This window comes from Castanea sativa, chromosome 4 (assembly GCF_040712315.1).
Source record: "Castanea sativa cultivar Marrone di Chiusa Pesio chromosome 4, ASM4071231v1".
Taxonomy (NCBI): Eukaryota; Viridiplantae; Streptophyta; class Magnoliopsida; order Fagales; family Fagaceae; genus Castanea; species Castanea sativa.
Genome location: NC_134016.1, coordinates 4308290 through 4329042, shown reverse-complemented (window position 1 = coordinate 4329042; position 20753 = coordinate 4308290). Strand labels below are relative to the sequence as shown.

Genomic DNA, 20753 nt, shown 5'->3' with positions numbered 1-20753 from the left:
CAAATCAGGAGTCTTATTCAGATCAAATATGGCAGCAGGACGGGCATTCTCTTATCAAAAGCAACATTCATCTTGTACCAGGGTTTCCACATTCATGGCATTTTGAAAGCTTTTCCCATTTTGAAATAGAGACATGCAGAGGCGAAATTAATCTAAAAAATATTAATCAACAATAGTAACAAAATAAATAAACAATTGTAAACAAATATGAATATATTTCATATTATTAAAATAAATAAATAAAAATAAATAATTCATAACTACTAAAAAATTTACAAATTGATGGAGTAAAAATGTGATTAGTGTTACTTAAAAAATATAATGAATAAATGTTTGAAATTATTTTTTGCGATTGGTAACATGCCAATTTGTAAGACATAAGTAGTAAAATTTATAAAATCTCTAGTATCATTTAAAGGATAAAATGCTGTGAAAAGTATCATAAATAATGAAAATGGAGTAAATAATGATATAAAGTAAAAAATAGTGAAATAGGTAGGACAAGACAAAAGCTACTTATAAGAATAGTGAAATTGGTGAAAAGCTTATATGGTTTGGTGTTTGAGAACTTTTTTTCCCTTTCTTTTTCCTTGTGTCAGAGTCACTTCCGACAAAGTAAAAGTCCTTTTTTTTTTTAGTATAAGGCATCGGGATGAACAACAGTACAACCCATGGTTGCAGGCCACCATTGCTAAAGTACAGCCACCACAAGTTTTCCATACCAAAACGACGAAACCCTCTGTACCACCACGACCTCACCGACCCACACCGTCCCCCTCCATGTGACCATTGCCGCCGGTAGCAAAAAAAACACCCACAGCCAGACCCGTTCACCACCATCCAACCCACCGCTACTGTGATTTATGCAACAAACTGCGATACTGTGCCAACAAACACAGAGATCCTATCCGACCCAAATCTGCTTAATGCGCATATCACGAAGATTGACAAAGCATTGAACTCCTTTCCTAACTCAAACTTTCAAAACCCACTCACACAACTGGCACCAAGTACAGTTGCGGAAACTTCAATACTTCTCTTTTTAAACTCCACAAAGTCAACCATCCTATCAATAGAAAACACAGACATATTAACTACCACCCACACCGACACCCCCTACCCCATATCTAACACCCATCCCACCATTCCCTACCCCATACCCGACCTCGACTTCACAGAAATACCACCTGACTTTCTAGAAACCCATAAAATAGCCACCAACCCCACACATTCCACCCTAACAGTGAACTCTGGCCCATAACATGGCACTTGGCGCAGACTTGGCCCACCTAGACATATAATGGACACAAATGAATCTAATGGACAACAAGTGGGCCCAAAACGTAAAAACCATGCATAACATTCCCATGCAAACGTACTCAGTGATAAGAAACAAAAACTCTTTGACGATGAAGCCAAGACCTTGGGTAAGCTCATGGAACACAATTTGGGATTGGCGGTGGCTACTTGGTAGCACTGTCGGGAGCAATAAATATTCTAAGTTGGAACTGTCGAGGGCTTGGGAACCCCTGAACAGTTAATGCTCTTAAGAGAGCATGGAATAAAAAAGCTTCCATTTGTGTCTTCTTGATGGAGACAAAACTTACCACTGAGCAATTGAATAACATGAAACAGAGTTGGGATTACAACCAGGGCTTGGTGGTCTCTTCTGATGGCTTGAGCAATGGCTTGGCACTCCTTTGGAAACAAAACACTCAGGTACATTTCCAGAATTTCTCACGTTGGTTTATTGATGCCCATATAATTTCTGTAGATACAGGTCTAAAATGGTGACTCACTGGCTTCTATGGCCATCCTGATACAAGCAAACGTGAGGAGACATAGACTTTGCTTGAATCACTTGGCAGCTCTAATACATTACTGTGGCTATGTCTGGGTGACTTCAATGAGATCATTAGCAGTATGGAAAAAGCAGGTGGAAGCCTACGTCCAACCAGACAAATGGACCGATTTTGTTCCGCCATCTCACTCTATGGCTTATTGGATTTAGGTCACACAGGCTCTCCTTTCACATGGTCACGGAACCACCCTATAGAAGGTCGTATCCACATTCACCTAGATCGAGCCTTCGCAATTGCTGCATGGAAGCGACTTTGCCCTAAAACCGTGGTGCACCATCTATCGATGTCCACTTCTAACCACTCCATGCTTGTGGTCTATCTACCAACTTTGAAACCATGCAAAAAATGATACCACCCACCTTTTCGTTTTGAAGCGATGTGGCTTAAAAACCCACGTTGCCTTGAGATTGTTGAAGAAGCATAGATGGAAGGCTTATATAGACTGAGGGGTACCCCAATCTCCAACTGTCTAGACAACTGCAAAACACGCCTCTCTACATGGAACAAAACAGAATTTAAACATGTGAGGAGGCAGATTGAACAGCTAGAGATCACACTACAATCCTTGGAACAGCACCTCAGCAAAATTATGTGGAAATTCACAAAGTCTACAAATCCCTCAACTGTTGGCTTGTTGCAAAAAACACAATGTGGCACCAGAGATCTAGGCACCTTTGGATAACTGATGGTGACCGAAATACGTCCTTTTTTCACCAAAAGGCTTTTAACTGTAAGGAAAAGAACTCAATCCAGGGAATCACTGATAAGAATGGGGTATGGTAGGAGGATGACCAGATCGTGGAAAGGGTTATCTTGAATTACCTCACGAGTATTTTTCAAACCAATGGCCCAACGGATACAACAGTTGTTATTGAGGCCATAGAACATGTTGTCACTGGGCCTATGAATGAATATCTCTGCCAAAATTTTCAAGTTGAGGAAGTCCACAAAGCACTAAAGCAAATACACCTGAAAAAATCTCCTAGTCCAGACGGCATGCCACCACTCTTCTATTAGCATTTTTGGTCCATATCAGGTGAGTGTGTCACCAATGTTGTACTGGATTTATTAAACTTGGGAATTATTCCTCCCAATTTTAAAAACATCCACATCGTGCTCATACCAAAAGTGAAGAACCCCACAAAGATAACCTAGTATAGACCCATCAACTTGAGTAATGTCATTTCTAGACTTGCTTCCAAAGTCCTAGCTAATAGACTGAAGCGTTTCCTTCCAGACATTATCAGTGAAAATCAAAGTGCCTTCATGTCTTCTTGCCTTATTACTGATAATGTTTTAGTTGCTTTCGAGACCATGCACTACCTAAACAACAAACGAAATGGGCGGCAAGGGGAGATGGCTTTGAAACTCGACATGAGTAAGGCTTTTGATAGAGTGGAATAGGGGTGTCTAAAAGATATTATGTTGAAAATGGGTTTCTTTGATAAATGGGTAAACATTATGATGCTTTGTGTTACCTCAATTACATATTCTATCTGAATTAATGGTGCACCCCGAGGCCACATCACCCCTACAAAGGGCCTGAGGTAAGGGGACCCCATATCTCATTTTCTTTTCTTATTCTGTGTAGAAGGACTGTTAGCTCTTCTCCGTCAGGCCACAAGAAATGGAGGATTGCATGGAGTAGCCGCCTACCCACAGGGCCCTCGGATATCACATCTTTTCTTTGCAGATGACAGTATCATTTTCTATCAAGCCACCAGTGATGATTATAGCCACCTGGAACAAATTTTGGAGACTTATGAAAAGGCATCTGGCCAACAACTCAAAAGAGAGAAAACCTCATTATTTTTCAGCCATGACACTCCATAGGAAACTAAGGAGTACATACAGCACCGGTTTGGAGTGGAGGTCATCAGGCAACATGAAACCTACTTGGAAAAAAAGAGCGGCTAGACAATAAACTCTCTAGGTGGAAAGAAAAGATGCTCTCACAAGCAGGGATGGAAGTCATCATCAAAGCAGTGGCTCAAGCAACCCTACTTTTATGATGAGTGTCGTCAAGCTACCAGATACCTTATGTGACAAGCTAGCTAGCATGGTTCGTACCTTTCGGTGGGGACAATCCAACAGCAAAAATAAGATGGTGTGGTTGAGCTGGGATAAAATGTGTGCACCTAAACAGGATGGGGGACTTGGCTTTTGAGACCTCAGAGCTTTCAACTTGGCACTCCTGTCAGAGCAAGGATGGCGTTTGTAGACAAACACACGCTCATTGGTATACCGTGTTCTCAAAACTCGTTATTTTCTTAACAGTGATTTTCTTCATGCAGAGCTTGTCCGGCACCCTTCCTATGCATGGCGCATCATCATGGCAGCCCAACACATAGTTGAAGCAGGCCACCGTTGGCAAGTGGGTGATGGCACTACTATCTGAGTATGGAAGGAAAAATGGATCCCATAACCATCTACTTTTCGTACCGTCACCATGCCAAATATGCTACACATTGATGCCACTATCTTCGAGCTTATTGACAAAGCAATAGGTGCGTGGAAGGATGCTTTGATCAAGCAGATTTTCCTACCTACTGAAGCTCAGACCATTCTAAGCATCCCACGGAGCCATCGATGTACTCATGATTGCATGGTTTGGGCCTATACAGTTAAAGGAAATTTCATGGTGAATAGTGCCTACAAGGTGGCTATTACCTCATCACCAAACGCAACAATGGAGGGGGTCTCAACCAATGATATGACCGGACGGTTTTGGCAAACATTTTGGAGCCTTGGTATACCCACCAAGTTGAAAACTTTTGCATGGAGAGCAAGCCATAACATCCTCCCTACGAAGGTAAACCTTTGCCGTTGCGGAGTGATCGACAATGCAACTTGTGAAGCTTGCGGACTGGCTGAGGAAACAAGTGGGCATTTGTTTTGGGATTGCACCAAAGCACATGAAGTTTGGATGGCCACAGGAATAAGTTTTGATGCTACGGGTGTGAGCTTCAGAGAGTTTGTTGACTTTCTTTGGTATCTACTCTTTGTGCAACCATGGGTAGCAATTTGATTGAGCTCATTATCACAATAGTGTGGTGCATGTGGTACAACCGTAACAAGGCAAGGCTTGGATCCACTAGATAGACTTGCCATGAGCTTATCCACAAAGCGCACTCCATCCTCGATGAATTCCAACTAGCTCACCTTGCTCGGCCTCTCTTCAAAGAACAAGTGGATACTCGTTGGATTCCACCATCCCACCCATGGTACAAAGCTAACATCGACACCGCACTCTTCCCAGACCATCACACCATTGGCATCGGGGTTATAATACGTGACCATGAGGGATCAGTGATAACTGCTTTGAGTAAGCATTTGCCTTTACCGCTGGGTCCAATGGAGGCAGAAGCAAAAGTCGTGGATGAAGCAGTCTCATTTGCATGGGACGTTAGGGTCAGGAAGGTGATATTTGAGACCAACTCAAAGGTAGTCTCTAATGCTCTATGTGGTACCATTACACCCCGGGTCACAATTGTGGACATCATTGAAGGAGCTCTTCACCGACTGCAAGCATTTCGACGAACTTAGTTTCAACATGTGAGACGAACAGCCAACCAAGTAGCACATACCTTAGCACGACATGCTAAAGTAATTAGTGAATTTGTAAAGTGGATAGAGGAAAGCCCACCCTTTCTTGATTCGCTTGTGTTTCGGGAAGTTATGTAGCTTATTCTCTTCTTTTCAATAAAGTTTCAGTATTTTCCATTTAAAAAAAAAAAAACACAACTAATAATATATAGCATAAATTTGGGCTTGCCCAACATGAGTTAAGTATTGATTGAAATCTTAGATTTGTCAATTTATAAGTTGACTTTACCATATGAAACCTTAGAATTTTTTTTTTTTTCAAACTAATAAATCAATGACACCCACCAACCTTCCTGACATATTAGGTTTTTATTTCAAATTAATAAATGAATGACACCCACCAAAATGCCTCTAATAAATTATTATAATTTGATGAAACTATTAAATTATAATCTTACTATTAGACATCGCCTCATTTGCATTACTTTCTACTTGTATATGCTTTTGCTACCTAGCACTTGTCCACAGCCACAGGCTATCCCTACATCTTTTTAGGCCTATGGCGAAAATTTAAATTGATAACTCTTTTACATTTAATTATTAATTAAATAATATTTATTCGACTTTCTAAACCATAATGTTTTTCATTTTAAACAAAAATCCATTATTTACCATGCGTTTTTGGTTCTGACGAGTAGTATTAAGCCAAAAAATTCTATTTTTCTCATTTTTTTTTATGCAAAATTATTATTCAAGTTTTACAAACATTTATCTTTCTATCAATAATATTTTTATTTTTGAGAAATATCGATAATATTATTAATTCAATTTAATTTTTTTTCTAATATATATTTAAAAAACTATAAGTTAGTTGAAATTATAATAAACTTTTACCAATCATGAAAATTACATTCTCAAAAAGTGATCTTTTTAAAGTTCCTAAACTTTCAATCTTTCGTGAACTAATTTTTGTTAGCATATTAGATGCCTTTTAATTATTAAGAAAAATTAAGCATAATTCATAGTCTAATGATAGAGATGTTATCGTTTTTTTACTTAAAAAAAAAAAGATGTTATCTTACTTTTGACTTATAAATTTATTTAATATGAATTAATTAAAAGAAATTTGATGTTTTCTTTTTCAAAAAACTTGATTTTATTTGTCAACTTTTATATATATATATAAAAGCAACAAACACAAAAGTAAAAATTCATAACTAAATATAAAAGGTAAGCCAACTTTTCAAAAAATAAAAAAGGTTAGCCAAAGGGGATTGTGGATCACAACTGTGTCATTTTTTTTATAACTGTGTAAATAGTAAAGGGATTCTCTTTTAGTGGTTAAAAATAAGGACATTTATATATTTGTATTGTACTTACAATGTAAATTTACATTATAAACACATAAAAATTGACAAATGTTGTACATAAACAACATTATTATTATTATTATTATTATTATTATTATTATTATTATTATTATTATTTTACCCCTAAATATGTGGATGGGCATTATATTAATAAAGCTTTTTATAGTCTTTTTGTTCTCTTTATTTTGGGGGTGAAGCTATTTTACCTCTGGAATTTTTATTATCATTTTAGTTTAATTTTCCATTCTTTTTTATCTATTATATTTAATTTCAACGCTAATGATTTGTTTATTTATTTTTTTAGTTTTGATGTTTCAACTAAAAATCAACTTATATTTTTTTTAATTACCGTGACCAATCAATTTGCTTTGGTAGAGATAAGATTATACACTCTCATTATAAAACACGGACTATAAACTTTTAATTATGTTTTTTAGCACCCACATGGACTAACTCTTGAGAATTAATTTTATTGGGAATAAATTATTAATCCTTATTCTTTTTTATTTTTATTTTTATTTATATAAAGTCCTTAATCTTAATAATACAGAAAAAGTAAATTTGAATTATAGCCAAAGGAGTCTGACATACAATCATCATCATATTGTTGTTATATTAAATATAGGGTTTTTCAGTTTTACTAATGTATGCCCTTAGAGCATACATTAGTAAACTATTTATGAAACTTTTTATAAGAAAATGAAAAAGTGATTAATTTAACAATTTTTTATAAAAAATTTTATAAAATAAATGATTAATGCATGCACATATATAATTCGAGAGTGATTTATAGTTTATAAGTGACTTGCACGTGCCTAAAAGTTATAAGTTATTAAAAATGTCAACCCTAGACTCTCTTTTATCTCCTCTGTTTTTTTTTTTTTTTTTCCTTGAGAATTGGAATATGCTTACATGGAAAGTTAAAGAAGAGGAAGAAGAAGAAGAAATGGCCACTGATTTTTATGGGCTTATTTACGCCGAATGCCACCTTGGATTGGATAGTAGAGGGCGAAAAAGATAAGAGAAGTGAAGTGGACAAAAACACAGAGTGGCTTTTTTTTTCTGCACATATGCACTCTAAAAATGTCTGTCACAAACTTCCAAGTTTGAACACCATTTGCAACTTTTTTGTTTCTGCATTGACAATGCCCCACATTTATGTATTAGAGCCTGCAAGAGACACCCTTTAATCTCTATTCTATCCGTTTTGTATAATCTTACTTTTTCTATTTCTTTAGTTTATATTGTCACTACTCACGAGTCACTAGTCACTACCCAATTTTCTGTCATCCTTAATTTCAATATAAAAATAAATGTCAGGCATTTAAGCGTTGTATCCTTGTTGATTGTCAAGCACATATGTCTTTACATCAAATGTTGTAAATGAAACATTGATTATTATGGGATTCACATATAAGATAGTCACTGAATTAATGTGTAGATGTGCTATAAATCAAATCTCCGTAGGGTGGACGCACCAGTAAACATAATAACAATCTTTGGTGTGCAAACACAAACATGAAATGTAATAAAATTAAGAGTCATGCTAACGGGTGTCTTTAAGACACTGGTTAATAATCTATTTTCTGACAGTTTTGACACTACTTTCATAGAAAATTTAAAAAAAAATTGTCAAAATATTAATTTTTTTTCTATAAAAATTTTCTTTAAATAAATTATTAACTATTACTCTAAAAGTATCCGTTAACATTTCCTTAAAATTAATTATACATGCAAATGTTTACATGGCAAGTCTGGCATAGAGAGACTTTTGATGGGACACAAATTATGAACAACTTTGTTAATTGAGAAAAAGAGAATTTGCATAAGTAGATTGTGAAATGCCTACCTACCCCGCATTTTATTTTATTTATTGTGAGAATATACTCTTTTAATTCAAATATACTTTTCCCTATATCATTAAGAATGCGTTTTACTAAAATAAAGTAGATTGTGAATGTTATGATTAATCCATTTGGTACTTTGACAATAATCCCCCAATCCAAAAAGGAATCCAACAAACAATATCCTGTCCACTTTGTTTCTTCATGTGGTGTGACAAAAATGCAAGTTTTCGTGCGTGTGGGATTCATAAAAGTATTAAAGGCCTGGTCCTACGTACAAGAAAGACAAACAAAAGAAGATTACTTACTAATTTGTCTCAAACATTATATTATAAAGGATTAGACTGACCCCACAGCAGTGTAAAGTCTCGTACGAATGTTAAAATTAGTCCCTGTCCAAAAAAGAAAGACATAAAGTTGATCGACGAATTCTATCAAATCATGTACGCAGATAGGGCCCTCCTTTTGAAATTTCGATTATTCAAGGCGTACGTAAAATTACCACTGCATGCATACATATACACCAATAAATTCGTTTTTGAAATAAATTTATTAAAAATTATCAAAAAATATTTTTTTTAATTGAATTTAAAAAAAAAATAATATACTATTACATGCTTTAAGACACTCATTAGTAAAATTAATATATAGAATAAAGTATGATTTGACAACGTACGGATTTGTGTTGGTCTGATCATTAAAAATGATTTTTTTTTATGTACTGGGTTTTTTTTTTTTTTGATGGGATATGTAAGTTGATTTTGTCCATTCACTTGTAAGGTGGTGGATTACTTTTCTTTTCTTTGTTTTTCTCATTGATTGTGGGTCCATGTGTTCTGAATTCATAAAGTGGACAAATAACTGTACACTTTATAGAGCCTAAAATTTATTCTTCAAATTTAGTATTGACTTCTCCAATTTTTTTTATCCCTTCAAATCAGTGTGTTGTGCATGGTTAAGACTATCAATCCAGTCATGTCATCTACTCCTTTATAATGAGAATTATTTTTTAAATCGTTGTTTTTTATTATCGAATTTTTAAGTTAAAAGAATGCCATGCGCATCCCAAAAACATGGTGCATTAGTTTATTATTTAATGTTTATAATTATCTTAATGTTATAACTTAAGGGAACTTATGATCTTGATGTTATTTCAGTGTTTATTTTTTGGAGCTAATCTCATGACACTTCTAAATATATTAATAGTTTGCAACTGTGTAATATTAATGGACAAATTTGTAAGGCTTTAATTAAGATAAAAGAAAAATTATGACATTAAACTTTTCCCAAAAAAAAAGTTTCGTCGCACTTACAAAACGCGTGTAATGAGACTATTATATATATGTGTGTGTAAAATAGTTCTATAATACCCTTTATCTAAAAAAGTTGTTTTATTCCTAGGGGAAAAAAAAAGAGCAATGATGCAGACAATGACAATATCAATATCCTTTCGTAATCACAAGTGGAGAATCCTTCTTCTCAAGGAGAAAAAAAAAAATACAAGTGGAGAATCCAAAAATCATGATGACTTCAATTACACCAACAGGGTCACATCTTATATCAATGATTTTATTTTATTTTGTGTGTGTGGGGTTATAAGTTAATTGATTGAAGGCAGTTTCTGTCATTCTTAATTTCAATATAATGGGAAATGTTAAGGGTTATTTACTATGGGGTTCACCTAATAAAGATAATTTATTGTAAAGTCCACTTAATAAAAAATTAGTATAAATTGATGAAATGACTCAAAATAGTACTAAATGACAAGTGAAACTCAAAAAATTGACTTTATTAACTTTACACTATAAAATTGGTCAAAATTCTGACAAAAATTTGATTTTATTGAGACAATGTTGTTTCTTAACGGGCTCCTTGTAGTACCCAAAAATATATATTTTTTCATGTAGCCACTAATATGTAACAAAATGCAAGTGTCCAAGCCAAGTGTCCACTATTATGTAACCTGAATATATATATATATATATATATATATATATATATATATATATATATATATATATATAAAAGCAACAAAAAAAGTTAAAAATTCATAACTAAATAAAAAAAGGGTATGCCAACTTTTCAAAAAATAGAAAAGGTTAGCCAAAGGGGATTGTGGATCACAACTGTACTATTGTCATTTTTTATAACCGTGAAAACAGTAAAAGGACTCTCTTTTAGTGGTTAAAAATAAGAACATTTATATGTTTGCATTGTACTTACAATGTAAATTTACATTATAAACACATAAAAATTAACAAATGTTGTACACGTACAACATTATTATTATTTTATAGTCTTTTTGTTCTCATTATTTTGGGGGTGGAGCTATCTCCCCTAGAATTTTTATTATCATTTTAATTTAATTTTCCATTCTTTTTTATTTATTACATTTTCAACGCTAATGAATTTTTTATTTATTTTTTTAGTTTTGATGTTTCAACTAAAAAATAACTTATATTTTTTTAATTGCCGTGACTGGTCAATTTGCTTTGGTAGAGATAAGATTATACACTCTCATTATAAAACACGGACTATAAACTTTTAATTATGTTTTTTAGCATCCACATGGACTAACTCTTGAGAATTAATTTTCTTGGGAATAAATTATTAGTCCTTATTCTTTTAATTATAACCAAAGGAGTATGACATACAATCATCATCATATTGTTGTTATATTAAATATTGGGTTTTACAGTTTTGCTAACATATGCTCTTAGAACATACATTAGTAAACCATTTATGAAACTTTTTATAACAAAATGAAAAAAGTGATTAATTTGACAATTTTTAAAATTTTCTAGTTTATAAGTGACTTGCAGGTGCCTAAAAGCTATAAGTTATTAATAATGTCAAACCTAGACTCTCCTTTATCTCCTCTATTTTTTTTTCTTTTCCTTGAGAATTGGAATATGCTTACAAAGATGCTTGATTAAGGGTTGGCATTTCACAAATTCTCATTGTGGTGGGAAAAAAAAACCTTTTATTATTTCCTTTTTTTAGTGCAGTATTTAATTATTTCTTTGTTAGTAGTACTTTGAAGGTGTGTGGTGAAAAAATGGATAATTACACTTTATCACTCTAAATTATACTCCAAATCGCACTTAGAACCCTAAACTTTCAGAATGCGCAACAATATGTAAATATATTCACTACAAAAAACGCGTTTTTTAGCTGCGTTGTTTTAAGATGTGTTTACAAAAAGGTGGCTATAGAGTGTGTTTGAGCTGTGTTTCACACAAACGCAGCTATAGCACTAGAAGTATAGCCGCGTGCACTGAACGCAGCCTAAGATCAGCTCTGTAGCCGTGCTTCTTGATGGTAGGTTTGATAAAGACTTCTATTATGGACTTCACAAACATCAAATTGCCTAAGAAATAAGAAAGAAAAAAAAAACAAAGGAGAGTTGTGGATTTCTAAACAATATAGAAGTTGTAAGAGAATGAGAATTATTGATAATGGAGGAGAGAAGAAGAAGAAAATGTTGTTGTGCCTAAGAATATAAAAGAATACACTAAAAAACAGAATATATATAGAGAATTTTCAATTGTGAGGAAGTTATATTTTTGATCATTTTAGGGATTATAATAAAAGAATAATTAACTTAGGATGTATGTTTATCCCAAAAAAAAAAAAAATCATATAGATTGAATGAAAAAAAAGTTGACATCAATGACATGAATGTCATGTTAAAAAAAATAGAAGTAAACGTGAATGATGCCAATAAGGAAATATGATAGATTTTTTTTATTTCAGTTATAATCAGCTTAGAGGTTTAAAGTTATCTAAAGAAGAAGTTAAACTCAACATAACTTTATCCAAAAAAGTGATAAAGTCATAGAAGAAAAGTTGATAAAAACAAAGAAGATGATTTATTTACAATTTTTTTGAGTTAAAAAGAATTGCTGCAATTTGAATTTTAAGAGTCATATGAATAGTATGAAAGGAAAAAAAATGTTGATATGGGTGTAACATAAAAAAAAAAAAGGAAAAAAAAAAAAGGAAAAAAGAAAACGTGATTGATGGTTGTAAGGAAATAGGATATAATTTTTTCTTAAAACCTAATTATCAATATAGAAATTAAAAAATAAAATAAAATAAAAAAACACACAAAGAAGAATAGGTTATTATCAACTTAACTTTATCCAAATAAGTGATAAATCAATGGAAGAAAAGTTGATAAGACCAAATAAGATGTTATTTTTATCTAAAAATTTAATATAATTTTTTTTGAGTTAAAAAAATGCTGCAATTTGGTGCAGTTATTTGGCGTAACCACGGCTTCTAAACCCAACTTTTTATTATATATATATATATATATATATATATAACATTACAAGTTAACATGTAAACATGTATGAAAATTAGTTTTATGTAGACTTGAGATTAGATTATTTAAATTTATAAATAAGCTAATAAATATCAAATTATTTTTTATAACTATTTATAATACAAGTGGTCCATTTTGTAGTAAATTTAACAATAAGAACATTGGCAAGTTTTTTTTTTATTATATATAATTCATAAATGAAAATCATTCTATCCAATTAACTCAGATCATATAATTTCAACTGTAATATTGTTTTTTTAAAGTCAGCTGTAAGGTCGCTGGGCCCAAGAATTCGTGTTGGGTTGGCCCAAGATTGTTTGTTGGGCTAAAGGCCTAATCCGAGGATGTTGATTGGTCCAAGGATATGGGAATGTCCACCCATGAGGCAATACTGATAGAGGAAGATCATATATGCTCAAGGTTTTCTAAAGAAATAGGTCCGAGGACAGGTGTGTCCTCGGCTACATAAGGCCGAGGTGGTAAAGGATAGTCTAACGTCCAAAGGCAGTATTCTAGAAGATCATAAGTGTAAGGGTAAGCATGGTGGAGGTAGGAGATAGGAAGAAAGACTGAGAAATATCTAAGATAAAGCTACTACCACCGTATTGAATACTCTGCAATTATTTCTCTAGCCGCATTAATGAGAAAGTGATGCCTGAGTATCAGAGTTCAGCCTTACAGTTACCTCCAAAGACTTCAGGGAGAATGGGATGGGACAAGTATCTAAATCAACACTTTAATCCATACGTGAAGGAATGAGAGAAGAAGAAAGATGATATATAAGGCAAAGGGAGACATGGAGGAAGGGGATCGGAAAAAAAAGGAGAAAAAGACTGTTAATATCGAGATTGATAATTGTAATTGATCTTTGTAAAGAAACAAAAAAAGATAATACAAATCATCCTCGGTTTGAGTCCGAGGACACATTCTGCTACATAAATAGTTCATTGCATGAAACATGGTAATCTAGCTTATCATTCTCTATTATCCAATATCACTAGAACTTAGATTTACAGCCTACTCTCTACAAATTTCATTATTTTTGACCTATTCCCTTCTCACTATTAGGTTTGGGTGCAAATTGTGTCTTTACATCAGTTATAATTTTGTTATTAATTATTAATATTTGTGATAATACACTAAATATAATTTTAAATTACGAGGAACTCAAAATTAAAACAAAAATCAATTAGAGATCATGCATGGAAAGCGACAGATAGAAAGAAAAAATGCATAAAAGGCGTGCTTAACATGTGGCTGGTGTTTCTCCAAAAAAAAAAAAAATGTGGCTGGTACAATTAAAATATGCCTGGAAATGTTCCAGTCAACATTCATCTAGATTTCTTTATTTGCAAATTGCCAACCTTCTACCAATCATAGTAAGATGACGTGTCACAGTTTTGCATGGAATATGAAGGTTTGGTATGAAAATGTGAACATTATATAAAACATTGTACATTTAGAGTGTAAACCAATAATTTTAAAGTTGAAATTATTAGGGTGTTTGATAAATTTAGTTGAATATAAGTTATCCCAATCATTTTAAATGTTTCAAAAGAATATATCTACATCTTGCCATTAATAGTAAGTAAGACGTGGAAACCCTGGTACAAGATGAATGTTGTTTTTTTGACAAAAGTGATATCAATATATCATGCTTAAATCCCATTAAAACAAAATTATGCTTGAAAAAAACAACGCAAAAGCAATAGTGGTTTAGTTTGGCTAAAGCTTAAAGTGGACTACTGCGTCACAACATGTTAAACAAATTTTAGGCCGTAGGTTATTATTAGTTCTAATTTGAATTCACAATTGATATTACTTTTTTACCAACCAATAACAACCCATCACATTAAAAAAAAAAGGTTATAAACATAGCTTTTCTCAAACTTAATTAAAAGGTTCCTTGACTCCCTCAATTTTAGTCAATAACATGTAACTTTTTTGAGTTTTTCCTTTTTCTTCCAGCGTTAATTTTCTTGTAACGTAGGGACTCATTTATGAAAAAAACAAAAATAAAAACAAAAAAAAAAGTTGAATTTTAAATTCATGTACATGACTAAGAATATCTATTATCAAGTATTTTGACATGCTGAGGAAAAAAAACCACAAAAAATAAAAATAATAGGTCACTGTTAAAGTCATTCAGCAAGAGATATTAGTATTATTCACTATCTCTAAGTGATGTTGTGAAAGCCTGAAGAAAGCACACACGATACTCTCTTTGATGAACAGAACTAAACTGTTAGATTCTGGGTAGTAAATCTCGAGTCCACAAGGGGTTCCCTGAAATCTACCAGAGAAAAGTTTAAGAAAACTATGTAGTTTTATAAATAATAGTCTAATTCGCCTTTGATAACTACCAAACATATAAATACTGAGAAAGTAAAACCCTAAGATGATTAGGAAACGTCTGAAACCCTAATTCACACTAATTACGTGATTAAGTAATAAAATACCGAAATTTACCAAAAATGTTAAAATTGAGTTAAATGCAAAATTATAAGCTACTGACCTTAAAGGTCGTCCCAAAACAGACAAGACTTTATTCTGACTTTTAAACTAAAAGTTATTAAGGAAAAAATAAATATTATTATAAATAACAAAAATACTGTTTTCAAGAACTTAACAAAGGAATTTGCCTAAATTTAGGCGACACTTGAAGTCTCGATTCTAGATTAGAATTCCGTTTTCCTTCAACTTGCCAGATTTCAAGCAATTTCGACACTATTATCCCGATGGTCTTTAGTGGCACTCCTTTGATCTTGCATTGTGACTTCTAGCACCCGTGTTGTTCCAAGAAATCATGTGCTATCTATTCTACATCACTAAGCCTTCCCTTATCATTCCACTTAAGATATTGCAATAATATAAACCATGGATATAAATGTCATTTCTTGTATTCGAAAGCATAGTTTTAAATTCTTTTCTGTTTAGTTTGGAATTTCTCATTCCAATTAATTAACTGATATGAATTACCTATTTTCTCAATCTCATTCTAAATTATATTATTGTGATTTTAGTCTATATTTATACAAATATTAACTTTTTCCTAAATCTTATTTTTATATCCACTCACATGTAACAAGGTATTATTATTTATCTTTAATAGTCTGCTTTTCATGTAAACTTTTCATTGCCGTGTTTGACTAGAAATTGTTTGTCTTTCTTTAACGAAATAGTGGTTGTGGTTTGGAGAAAATATGAATCTGTCTTCTCACTTCTCACTTTTCACTTGTCAGTCCTCATATGGTGGACCCAATACACATTAGTCAATTACACTTACATTCTGTGGTGGTGAAAGCCCAAAAGCCAGAAACACGCATATTGGTATAAAATTATACATACCATATCTTGACCCGCCTTACTTGTATGATAACCCTTTACATTCTATGGTCACGTGGGATTTTGTCACTTTTACTAAATAGTAGAGAAATCTCGTATGGTTTGTTTGGCAAGTTGAGTTTAGAGAAATTATACAGTCCTCATGGTAGATCATCTTACCGATTTACAATTTAACAAAAATACTTCCACATTCTTAAAACTTCTGACTCAATTTAACAAGAAAGTCAATTTATGTTTAATTTTTTTAACCATAAATTGACTCTGCAATTTTAAACATGTAGAGGTCTTTTAGTGGAATAATGGATAAATAACATGGCCACTATAAGAATAGTATAATTTCTAATGAGCCTAGGAGTCTCCTTCTCTAAGGCTCACACGTAATGAAGGGCATGGGTGAGGACCGTGAGGTACGTGGCAAATATGGTTGCTTTGGATAGTTGACCCCAAAGTGTGTTCCCTTTGATTTCCTTCCCTTGTTACTTAATAGCCACACTTTCATATGGAAATTAAAAAAAAAATCTAAGCTAAAATGTAAAACATACTCTTTATACTTCACCATAATTCATTTTAGTTCTTTAGCATTGATTTTGTGCCTTTTAGCCTTAAATCTATTAAAACCTCATTTAAATTGAACATGTCTTACCTATCTGGGATATTTGGATTGACTTTGATCCAATCTAAATTTTACTTCATGAAAGATGGACTAGTGATCTTCTTCTACATAAAATTTTTTAAAAAAATGAACAGGCATGTTTTATTTTAATTCGAAACAATTAAGGGGTTAACAATTATGCCATATACTGGCCATGTAAACATTTGGCTAGTATAATACTATTGGGTATTGGCAATTGCAATATGAATCCCTTGCATAATTGCATTGAATGTTTGTTTGAACATCCAATGCAATCATGCAAGGGATTTAGACATAATTTTGCACAAGTGATCGGAGAAATTACTAGGCTCATCGGAAGATTGTTGAAGCGATCCTCATTGATTCTTTTTGATCCTCTCAACTAATAAAATGTTGTCATTCGTGCAGGTGTGACATCACTTGGTGGTTTATTATTTTATGTTGATTAGGAAGTTGACTCACACACTTGCATAGGTAATATCATTTCATTGATTGGGAGGACCACTTCAGTAACTCTCTTGGTGAAACTAATAATTTCTCCATAGGTTGTAGTGGGATTCTTTTTTACTTTTTTCATTGTGGTTGTAAAGTAAACGTTTAACATACATGCCAGCTATAGACTGCATTTGTTGCATTTGCAACTAAACATGTTTTTTCTATCTGTTATGTTTTTTTTCTCAGTTAAAATATTTGGGATTTTACACCCACTAGACAACCCCATATTATTAACAAAATCTGAGAACACATCCTCTTTAATTCTTGTACTGTTTTCATACAGTGGGGAGAAAGGAAGGGTGGGGGTGTTGGAGAGGTAGCCATATATGGTACAATGTAACTAGTCAGATTAAACAATCTTTTTTACTTTGCACCCCAAAAAAAAGAAAAAAAAATCTTATGGTATTGAATTTTTGATGAAACTGCCATTGTATTTAAGAACAACCTGAATGGATAATCACAGTAATTGCCATAGTACTGTGACAATATAATGGTTTAGATCTTGAGGTCTTCTAGTGATAAGGCCTGCCCTCATTTATGATCTTTCCACTGAAATTTTGGAACTGCTCTCATTTGTAATAAGTACATTAAAGCGCTTGCTTGTTTGGTTTGGTCTACAAAATCATAATTAACATACCAAATGGAACCTTCCAAAAAAAATTATAGAATAAGTATTATCTAATTGATTATTAGTTAGAAAGTCAAATCAGATAAGAAAGTACAAGTAGATTATTGTTACTATTTGGACACGTACGTGCATGACGTACTTAAAAATTAACCCAAACAACATAAGGCCAAGTGGTCAATTATCTAAGTAAAGCCAGATGAGAAAGTAATAGATTATTTATTTATTCAGATAAAAACAATCCAAAGTACATCAATCCAAGTATCCAACTGAAAGAAAGAAAAACGACCCGACGTACATCAAACCCAACTAAAAGAAAAACAACTCAAACTATAATGTCGATAATATACAAAACCTTTCAAAAACCTTTTTTTCTTATTATATAATAATTAGTTAAAATGACAAACTATGATCAGTGATTGCTTTCAAATAGACAACTATTTGAACAATCACCACAACGTATCATCCCAACAATTATTATATATATAAAAAAAAAAGTTTTAAAATTTTTTGTACAATATAGACTTATTAAAACCTAAATACACACCTTGCATATCCTTTTAAAACCTAAATACACACCTTGCATTGCATATCCTATCAGTTTAAATTTGATCATCTTCAGGGTCAGGAAGCTTATTCAGATCAGGAATATTACGGACATTCTGGTAGGGCTCCATGATCATCATATCAGTCTCATCAGGAAGCTTATTCAAATCAGGAATATTACGGACATTCTGGTAGGGCTCCATGATCATCATATCAGTCTCATCAGGAAGCTTATTCAAATCAGGAATATTACGGCCATTCACACGGGGCTCCATTACATTAGTCCTTGGCCTTCTTGTAGAATCGGGTTGCTGCAAGCGGTATTTGGGATGAATTCTCATGTGGCCATTTTTTGCTTTGATCTTGGAAAACTTTTTTCCACAAACCCCACACGGGAATGAATATTGATTGCCTTCTTGAACGGCTTGAGGCCTGCTTCCTCCAACAACAACATCGTTACGTCCACCATTGTTTGGCCAATGGATATGGGAGTGTTGTTGCTGAGAGAAGAATTCGTTATGGTTGATCAACTCCATGGCTGAGAAATGAAAGAGAGGAACTTCTTTATTTTTTGAAGAAGGAAGAAAGGAAGCTAGGAGTGTTTGTGTGACAGACAGCGAGAGAATGATTGATTGTGTATTTATAGGGGCAGCCGACAAAAAATAAAGAAGTTCCTACGTGTGTGTATGAAATTTTTATGAATCCCACGTGCATGGACACTTGCATTTTGTGACATAAAAGTGGCTACATGAAGAAACATTTATTCTTACATTGAAATGAAGGAAAACAGAAACGGCCTCCAAGGCCAATCAATTAACTTATAACCCCACACACACAAAATGAAATAAGATAAAATAAAATCATTCATCTAAGATGTGACTATGTTGGTGTAATTGAAGTCATCATCACGCATCGTGGACTCTCCTCTTGTTTTTGTTTTTTTTTTTTTTTTTTTTTTTTTTTTTTTTTGGTTGTTGTGAAAAGAAGGATTCTCCACTTGCGATTACGAAAGGATATTGTCCTTGCCTGCAGACACAATTTTCTTTAGACACATACTTCCAGACATTTATGTCAAATACTACCTTTACATTATTTTCACAATAAATACTACTAGTGACACTATAATTCAAGTATATTATTTTCAGCGCCAATGACTAAGGAAGTTAATTTCGTATCGGAAATTGTTTCGGATTGACCAGGAGAACGAAATATTTTGGTACCAGTTACTATCAATGTACCATTTCAAGTTTACTGCTATATATATATAACTTAGATCCACCGGTCTCACTATATTATTTTAGCTAATTTTTACTCTATTTACAATACTTTTAATATAAAATTTTCAATTTCAGTAAAATAAGTAGATCCCAACAAATTCCTTACGTTGTATTTTATGATTTTCATATGCTTAAATTAACTTTTGAACAAATTCCTTACTCATATGGTATTTTATGATTTTCATATGCTTAAATTAACTTTTGAACAAGTTGGGAAGGTAAAGACAGACAGACCCGTGAACATTCTGACAGCATTCCATTTTCAAACAATGTGGGCCAAACGAAAGGGACCTTAGAGAAAAAAAATAATAATAAATAAATAAATAAATAAAACATAAAATAAAACATAAAACATAAAACTAAAATAAAAAAACAAAAACAAAAACAAAAAAAAAAAGGTTTTCAATTGCATTCAGCCAAGAAAAAAAAAATTCTATTGCTAGTCTTTTATTTTCCAAATAGAAGAATAGAAATTCCTTCTTATTCTTGTTCATCTTATCCATTTCCAGTGGTCCTACTTTCTTTTGATTGTGTTTGTTCAACAAAAGGGGACAGCCAAAACAAAACACAACTCTTGATTGGGAGTTTAGTTCAGTGAAATATTAGGACCACTACTAATGTATAGTACCAAGGCAGCTTAATCACATTTAATTGGATCAAAGTTAGTGCATATCTTGAGATTTATTTAACTCCAAAAGGGAAAGTGGTAAATATCAAATTAGCATATATATAAAAAGTCAGTGGGGTGCTTTCCAAGCGTGGGTTTAGATAGAGGCCAGTGTGCATTTCTAGCATTTGCCTTTTTAGTTGGGTCCTACAGCAATGTTCATGACCTAATCAAAAATACAAAAATGCGCATAGTAAAGCATTTTTGGATCTCAC

The 20753-nt window shown here is 32.8% G+C and overlaps 1 protein-coding gene across 1 annotated transcript; it reads left to right on the top strand.

Annotated features, from left to right (window-relative positions):
- The first annotated feature begins 4311 nt into the window (after positions 1-4311).
- LOC142632332 (uncharacterized) lies at positions 4312-5408 on the top strand. Its single transcript, XM_075806770.1, has 2 exons — positions 4312-4819; positions 5020-5408. Exons 1-2 carry the CDS (start codon positions 4312-4314, stop codon positions 5406-5408), a joined length of 897 nt encoding a protein of 298 aa, XP_075662885.1.
- Positions 5409-20753: the final 15345 nt, after the last annotated feature.